This window comes from Rhagoletis pomonella, unplaced genomic scaffold (assembly GCF_013731165.1).
Source record: "Rhagoletis pomonella isolate Grant_MI unplaced genomic scaffold, Rhpom_1.0 Rhpom_scaffold_00006, whole genome shotgun sequence".
NCBI lineage: Eukaryota > Metazoa > Arthropoda > Insecta > Diptera > Tephritidae > Rhagoletis > Rhagoletis pomonella.
In genome coordinates, this window is record NW_023458560.1 from 36,148,769 (window position 1) to 36,158,140 (window position 9,372).

At 37.6% G+C, this 9,372-nt stretch overlaps 2 protein-coding genes across 2 annotated transcripts in view; both read right to left on the reverse strand.

Annotated features, from left to right (window-relative positions):
* LOC118740665 (uricase-like) overlaps nt 1–9,372 on the reverse strand; it is a 76,844-nt gene that overhangs the window by 12,264 nt on the left and 55,208 nt on the right. The gene's annotated exons all lie outside the window — the stretch shown is intronic.
* On the reverse strand, nt 7,122–9,235 carry LOC118740663 (UBX domain-containing protein 7-like). The gene is made up of 2 exons (XM_036472275.1): nt 8,401–9,235; nt 7,122–8,328 (listed from the first exon to the last, which is right to left on the reverse strand). The coding sequence occupies exons 1-2, from the start codon at nt 9,118–9,120 to the stop codon at nt 7,549–7,551; spliced, it is 1,500 nt and encodes a 499-aa protein (XP_036328168.1). The 5' UTR covers nt 9,121–9,235; the 3' UTR covers nt 7,122–7,548.

Here is a 9,372-nt window from a genome sequence, read left to right on the forward strand (position 1 = left end):
ATTCCTTGGCATTACGGCACCCTTCTTCAACTTCTGCGGCAACAATACGCAATATGGGTAGTTGGAAAACTCGCGGACATTGCTTTAATTGAAGATGATTCCATACGGACATAATTATTTCAACGGGCACTTCCTCTGAGCGCACCGGATATGTTTCATTACTGCTACGGGAAATGCTGATACGCGGCACCGGCGCTTGCAGCGTTATTCACTGATTCTCGTACTAAATCACTCAAGAAACCTTTAAATTCTCTCAATCTTGCGCATTTCATCGACTGCGACGCAGTTGCGACAGCAGGTACTTTCTCCGACATTCCTTCAGAGCCCCAGACAAACTCACAAGCTAACTTCTTGCGTTGTTGGATATTGTTTAACTTTTACGATTGCTGTTTCTGTTAAAAGCGTTTATAAGTACATTATTTTTAAAATTGTATTTGTTATTGTTGAAGTTATGTTATATTATAGTTAATGTACTTTGCCACTTTATACTTGTATGTCATAGATCAGTTATTCATTTGTTATACTATTGAAATTTTCTATATCTGTCTTAATATTTTTTCATTCGAAACATTCAATTCCAATAAACAGCACTTCCTTGTGCATACATTTTTCAATAAGTTACAAAAGGTTATGGGACCAGCTTGCGGAATGGATGCTTCAAGAATCCGAATATTGGCTAGTGAAGCAGATTGGCCAATATGGAAACGCAAGATAAGAGACTTGCTCGACTACCACGAAGGTTGTTTGGATGCTATCGATGGGAAGCTTACAAAGCCAGAGTCATTACCTGATAGACCAACTGATGCCGAGTTAAAAGCACATAAAATTAAAGAAGATTTTTATCGGAAAGCAAATAGCTATACTAAAACGATGTTGACAAGTTCGATCACAGATGCTGTTTACCAGAAGGTCATGGACAAAGAGACGGCTCATGACACTTGGAAGGCGTTAAAGGAACAATTTGAAGCAACTTCAAGAGACCAGCTGTTCAAGATTTGCACTGATTTCTTCGCATTCAATTGGGATCAAAACCAAGATGTATCTACCCATGTTGCAATACTACGAGGGCTGTGGAACGAGCTCAACAATGGTTTAAAAGCAAAAGGCGAAAATCCTCTCCCAGATTTGATTATTTTGTGCAAAACACTCAACATTTTGCCACTTAAATTTGAATCATTTCGGTCGAGCTGGATGCTTTTGTCAAAAGATGATGACAAGACTTTCGACGAGCTGAGTATACAACTAAGTGTTTTTGAGCGAAATTTCAAGAGGCCGAATGATATTCCCGAGGAGGAGGCATTATAAGGTTTGTTCGTCGAGCAAAAAATTTGTACGAATTTGTACGAATTATCACGATTTTTGCCCAAATCGCGTTCGTGCAGACCAAAAAATTATCCAACACTCAAAAATTGTGAGAGCAAAGTGACAGTTCTCTTGGAGAGAAGTTGCAAATTCTTGCTGGAAAAAATTTTGCCAGCAAGAATTTGCAAACACGAAAAACATGTGGTTGTGGCGCATGGTTGCATTTTTGTCTACAATAATTTGAATAAATTAGTTCGTTAAATTTAAAAATTTATAAACACGAGCGAATTTTTTATGAAAAAAGGAAGTAAATAATTGTTGATATAATTAATTTAGTTAATTCCAATGATTTGAACTTAATTCGGCTGAAAAAAATGGTATTCGCAATCGGAATGCAATTGCAACCAGAGTCGATTTAAGAAACCCGAAAGCTAGTGCGATGAAGAAATTGAAATGTATGTTAAGGAAAGTCAGAACAACAAGAAATATACATGTATATCCTGTTTTTGGCCATCCGAAAGAATTTTAAAAATTCTATAAACATTTTTTATGTTTGAAATGCAACCGTGGACGCCAGCTGGCAGCGAAACTTGCAAATTCCTGCAAATTTGCGTTCGTGCAGAAATTTGCAAGTTTCTCAACATGAGAGAGAATTTGAGAGAATTTTTTCTTACTCTCTGATATTTTGAGTGTTGGATAATTCTTGCTGGATTTTCGACGAACAAACCTATATTCAAAAAGCAGCAGGGCAGTTGGGCACAAGTCTAAGCAGAAGAAAGAAAGCAGCTGTCATTATTGCAAAAAGAAAGGTCATTGGATACGAGACTGTAAAAAGTGGATAGCAGACGGTCGACCATCGAAAAATAAACAGAATCATGAGGTGCAAAGTCTTGAAAAGAATACAAATGTTTCGCTGGTTAGTGTTTCGACTGAGTTGTATCCAGTAGATGTAAGCAGAATCACGTGGTGGGTGGACAATGGTGCCACAAAGCATGTGACTAACTGCAAAGATTTTCTTTTGGATTATACTGCGTTGAATGGTGAATACAGCATAAAAGCAGCTGGAAAGGAATGTCTTAAGGCGCTTGGCAAAGGGTCAATCGAGATGTTGTCAAAGATTAATGGTGAAACGCTGAAATTGACGCTAACAAATGTCTGGTATGTTCCAGAAATCAACAGAAATCTATTCTCTGTATTGGCTGCACAGGACCAAAATCCTGATAGTGAATTTTGGTCAACAAATGTTAAATGCTGGCTAAAAGTGAACGGCAATATTGTAATGCGTGGCTATCGAGAGGCTAATGGATCATTATTCCAAGCTGATATGAAACCAATTGTACCGGATGGGATGCATGCTAGTATAGTAGATACTGATGATTCATTGTTGCAGCTGTATCATGAACGATGGGGGCATCAAGATAAGCGGCATGTTAAAAAGTTACTTCAAAAAGAACTGGGAATAAACGTTAAAAATAACAATAATTTGTGCGAATCTTGTGTGTTTGGAAAGGCACATCGTTTACCTTTTGGCAACAGGATGAAAGCTATGAAACCAGGAGAATTGATGTCGGCTGATGTATGTGGCCCATTTCCAAACTCATTCAAGAAAAACAGATATTATGTAGTTTTTAAAGACTCGTTTACAAAGTTTCGATACTGCTATATCATCAAGAATAAATCAGATGTTAAAGATTCACTGGAAACTATGCTTGCGCATGCTAAACAACAAGGTATTTTAGTAAAAGAACTGCTAAGTGACAATGGAGGAGAATTTAACAACTCGGAAGTAAAAGAGGTCTTAAAAAAACATGGTATAACACAAAGATTGACAGCGCCATACACACCAGAGCAGAATGGATCCAGTGAGAGGGAAAATCGTACCATTGTGGAGATGGCAAGAACTTTTATGTACTCAAATTCTAATATAAAGTTTCCAGAAGCGATTTGGGCAGAATTTGTAACAGCGGCGGTTTACATACTTAATCGCACTGGGAAGTCATCTGTTGAAGATGTAAGTCCTTATGAACTGTGGATGACAAAAAAGCCGAGAATAAAACATATGCGGATTATTGGATCTACTTGCTACGCTCATATTCCGATACAGAAAAGGAAAAAGATGGATGCAAAATCTAAAAAAGGATATCTAGTAGGATATGATGGCGATGAACGTTACCGCATTTATATTCCCGAAGAAAATTTAATTACTCTTTCAAGAGATGTCAAATTTATCGAAAATATGAAGGAAGTAAAATTACCTTTAACTGATGCTTGCCAAGAGGAAGAAGTTCAAAATCCAGAGGAGCACGAAAGGGATCTTACAGAAGAAAAAGACAAAAGAGTGCAAGATAATCAAACAAGAAATTCGGAAGATTTTCAGAAAGAGGAATCTACGAATAATAATCGTGTGCGAAGAAAACGCATGAGGGAAGAAAGCAGCGATGAAAACGACGAAAACGAGAAGGAAAGTGTACAAATAGGACCAAATTTGAGAAACCGTCAAAATAAGATAAGAAGAATATGTCAATGGCTTGCAAATACCAGAAAGTTATGAAGAAGCAATAACAAGTAACGAGAAACGTGAATGGAAATTTGCTATGGGTAAGGAGATGAAATCGTTACAAGAAAACAAAACTTGGAAACTGGCAGACTTACCAAAGCAGGCTAAAGCACTGCCATGTAAATGGGTATACAGACTTAAAACGAACTCTGATGGAAGCATTGACAAATTTAAAGCAAGATTGGTTATTAAGGGGTATAATCAGCGTTATGGGATTGACTACGATCAAACTTTCAGTCCAGTAGCCAAGATGGCATCAATTCGGGCAGTTCTCAGCATAGCAGCAATTGAGAAGATGGTAATAAAACAATTTGATGTCTCTACAGCTTTTCTTTATGGTGAATTGGAGGAAACTATCTATATGAACCAACCGGAAGGGTTTTCTGACGGAACAGACAAGGTATGTCAGTTAAAGCGCAGCCTTTATGGGTTGAAGCAGGCACCAAGGTGCTGGAATAAGCGAGTAGGTGGAGTTCTCACAAAGTTAAAATTTAGAGTGAGTGAAGCTGATCCTTGCCTCTATATTCGAGAAGAAAATGGAAAGAAAATTATACTTGTTTTATATGTAGATGATGGCTTAGTAGCTGGAACTGATGGAAAAGATATAGAAATCTTTTTAAATGAACTTAGCAGGGAGTTTAAAATAGTTTCAAAAGAAGCTAATTACTTTTTAGGTTTAGAAATTCAACAAGAGAAGGGTTTTGTACGAATTTGTCAGAAATCTTATGCAAAGAAAATTCTGGAGCGTTTTAATCTTCAAAATTGCAAGCCTGTATCAACACCAATTTTAAGCAATTCAACTTCAGAACCAGGGAAAGGGGAAAATCAAAAATTTCCGTATAGACAAGCTGTTGGAGCTGTAATGTACTTAATGTTGGGAACAAGACCAGATTTGGCATACAGTGTTGGATTTCTATCAAGAAATTTGGAGAATCCTACTGAGGAAGATATTATAAGAGTCAAAAGGGTTTTTCGCTATATTGCTGGCACAATGAATATGGGAATAATTTATCGCAACAGCATAGACAGTGGCATTTTGAAGTGCTACAGCGATGCAGATTTTGGAGGTTGTATTACAACTGGTCGTTCTACTTCAGGTGTTCTAATTACTCATGCCGGAGGTGCAATATCATGGTTGAGTCAACGCCAGGCCATGGTAGCAACGTCGACAACTGAAGCGGAAATTGTGGCTGCCAATGAAGCTACGAAGGAGATAATATGGATTAAACGACTGTTTTTAGAAATAACCGTTTTGAAAGAATTGCCAATACTACAAGTTGATAACTCAGCAGCAGTCAAACTTGCTCAAAATCCGGAGTTTCATCGCAGGACCAAGCATATTGCTATTAAGCATTTCTTTATTCGCGAGAAAATCAACGATCAAGTATTAGGAATTCAACTTATTTCAACACAAGATCAATTGGCAGACATCATGACCAAACCCTTGACAGCAGTAAGAATCAAGTTTTTGTGTGACAAAATGGGTTTAAATAAACTATAAATAACAAGGGAAAGTGTTGAAGTTATGTTATATTATAGTTAATGTACTTTGCCACTTTATACTTGTATGTCATAGATCAGTTATTCATTTGTTATACTATTGAAATTTTCTATATCTGTCTTAATATTTTTTCATTCGAAACATTCAATTCCAATAAACAGCACTTCCTTGTGCATACATTTTTCAATAAGATACAAAAGTTATTACTGTGCGATTATAAACTACGTGATTTATTATTTGTTTTTGCTCCAGCATCTCCAAAATCAAGGGACATTCCCGCGCACCCAGCTGATTAAGCTTAAAGATAGCTAATATATATCGATAGCAGAGAAACGATGAATCACTAATCGTTTTAGTAATTTTTCCCCTTTTTAAGGTTATTTTTTTTATACCCGAAGTATCGCACAAGGGTATATTAATTTTGTTCACATAACGGTTGTTTGTAACAGCCAAAACGAATCGAGATAGATATAGACAAATGTATACATAAATGATCAGGATGAAAAAAGAAATCGATTAAGCCATCTCTGTCTGTCCGTCCGTCTGTCCGTGTACACGATAACTCGAGCAAAAATTGAGATATCTCAACGAAATTTGGTACGTAGGTTTCCCTTAATCCAAGGTAGGTTGGTATTGAAAATGGGCGAAATCGGAAATCTTTAACCACGCCCACTTCCCATATAACGGTAATTTCCAGAAATACGAAAACTGCGATATTTTAGTAACTGCAGAAGATAATTCACTCAAAATTGATATTTACAAACATTTTTAGACGAAAAATAAGAGTATTATAAATTTTTGGAAAATGGGCGTAGCCACGCCCACTTATGGTTACATGTGTATATCTTGGTAACCGCTGCACCAATTTCTTCCAAACTTGGCACAGTTATTGGCCTTCGCATAACATACCAAATGGCCGAAAATTTTTAAAATCGCTCAATAACCACGCCTACTTCCCATATAACGGTAATTTTCAGAAATACGAAAACTGCGATATTTTAGTAACTACTGGAGATTATTCACTCAAAATTGATATTTATAATAAGTTTTAGACGAAAAATAAGAATATTATAAATTTTTGGAAAATGGGCGTAGCCACGCCCACTTATGGTTACATGTGTATATCTTGGTAACCGCTGCACCAATTTCTTCCAAACTTGGCACAGTAGTTGGCCTCGGTACAGCATAAAAAACCGCCGAAACTTTTTAAAATCGGACAATAACGACGCCCACATCCCATATAACGGTAATTTAGAGAAATACAAAATCTTCGATACCTCATTAAATATTGAAGCTAATTTATTCAAAATTGATGCTTGCAACAATTCTTTACCAAGAAATACGTTTATGGTAAAATTTTGGAAAATGCGCGTGGCACCGCCCACTTATGATCACATATAAATATATCGGTAACCGTTCTACCAATTTGTACCAAACTCGGTATGGTTATTGTACTTGCCACGTGTAAGCAAAACGTTGAAAATTATTGAAATCGGACTAAAATAACGGCCGATTCTCATATAACGGTATATTTAAGAAATGCTTGAAACTTCAATATTTCGAAATTGAAGGACGCTAATTTACTCAAAATTGATACACCTCGGCTTACCATCTAGCGGAAGGTTTCGGTGAAAAAACATATATTTAATACTTGCGCCGGGTATTTAATGTTCGGCTCCGCCCGAACTTAGACTTTCTTACTTGTTTTAATTGAGAGTTAATAGAATCTTAACAGAATCCTTCTGTAGCAGTGTATGATTGGTGTTCCAATTGGAAAATTGCCTACCGATGAGAATGTCATCAACGAAATAATTGATGCCCTTCTCAGGAAAAGGCTGACATTATGGGGAATCACTGAATACGAATTGGTCCGAACATAAAATTAAAAGCATCCTCCGTTGGTAAAACTATACCGATTTAGTAGCAGACTTCACGAAAAATTAGACCATGATGAATTAGCACATCATGAATTAAGCCGTTGATGGCTGCTATAAGTACATTTGTATGTACCGATGTCGCTTTCCAACTGCGCAGGGATCAAAACTATATGCAATATGCAATAACTGCATCTCTCTAAGAAACCAAACACTTCTCAACAAGTTCTTTTGCTGGTGTCATCTTAATCATATATTTTTGAATTACATTTAATTTAATAGTAATAATAATGCTTCCTTGGTAAATATCATAATCACTCATCCAATGTTATATGCAAATTTGCCGAAGGATGCAAGCCCAATTCCTTTATAGTAGAACTATCATGTTCCGCCTCAAGCATTTTTCTCGGGAACGCACAAATCAATTTATATGTACCGCCATTCTTGATAACATGCGAGTGTTTTTCGCCTATATATAGCCTCAGCACTTTCAAGAGTGTATCTGATGGCCAACGTAGTTGTACCACTTCATCATTGCCTTCGGCATTAAGTAAACGCAATCTAATCGCAGTCAGTTCATTAGTGGCTTGACCAAGTTGTTTTTCATAGGAAATATTCGTTTGATTATAAGCGCTCTTGCTATCCTCATCGCCAAATTCTTCCGCTGACTCAAATTCACTACTATCATCGGCGCCGCAATCTTCATTGTTACCAGTATTTTTGGTTTTACTTTTACCATTTGTACTACTTTCGCGCATAGAATTTCGTATGGCTAAATTAATTTGCCCTTCTTCGGTAAGATCAAGTAATTTAAGGCGCTTCTTTTTTTCAGCGCTATTCTCGGCTTCTTGCTCATCATCTGACAGAGTTATAGTACGTTTGGAAGTAGATGGACTATCGTCGGATGCATCATCTGAGAATTCCTTGTGCTCGCCTATAAATTCTCGCAAACCGGAAAGCACATTTGACTCTTTGGGATCATTGCACTTCCACATCTCTTCGCCAGTACGTGGATCAACCACACACACATATGGCAAATTCGCACAGTGATAAAATGTTACAAACCTGCGACCTTCAGAGGTATCAGCATCGATCTGCAGTAAGTATATATTTTTTACTTTTCATGTAAACGCTTACAGTAAATAAAATTGAAGAAATATACTTACTTGCCACAACAAAAAACGTCTTTTAATAACTTGACGCACATCCTTGTTCGCCCACACATCACGATTGAGTACCTGTGAATTGAAATTGTCATCTTGAACATTTACCAAAAGCCAAAGGCTCAGTGCTGTTGCACGTGCGCGGCCTGCTTGAAAGGTGCCAGCGAATGCAATATCGGTTGGCGGACGGAAAAGATCACCCAAACGAGAAGAAGTTGAAGGTTTCGAATCAGTCGACTGTGCTGTAGCAGCTGTTGTCACCATTGAAGCAGCGCGTGTACTAGCCCAACGTCTACCGTTAATACCATTTGATGTTGACGCTAGTCCAGATAAATCTGCTTGCAGTTGCTCCTCCATTAGTGCCCCCTCGCGTGCAAAGTCTCGAAAGGGGCATATTTTTACACGTTGATTCATGCGTTGCATGCGTCCCGTAGCAGATAATGAGGGCGCTGCAAGAAAATTATCATCCTCAGTTCCAATTAATTGTTCACGTCTTGGAGCAATGGGCGCTCGCACATTATCCTCATCATCGAAGGCATCTGGTACGGCGGCGCCATCACTAGTGGGAACTGTATCAGCAACTCCGCTGCCTTGCTCGAAATATAGCGCAACTGCTGATTCTACGTCGTTGTTGCAGGCACCCAGCAAATGTTTAGCCTCGTCCGAACTGGCACCCGTTACTTCAATCACGCGTTCCTCTAGCTCATCGCTTGGTGTGGACATTTTAAAAAGGTATTGGCTGTACGTCTATTAGCAATCACACTGCCTCTTTATTGAAATAAAAGTTGAAAATTTTTGAAAATTCCTATTTAAAACAAGTTTACACGATTTTTACTAAATATGCAATTTTTTTTTTTTAGTTAAAAAATGCCACTCAGCATTTAAAGAAAATGGCAGGTTTTAATAAATAAAATCCCTACGCATGATTCAATAATACAAGGTTCGATAAACTGACAGTTGTCTCTCTCGCACCGC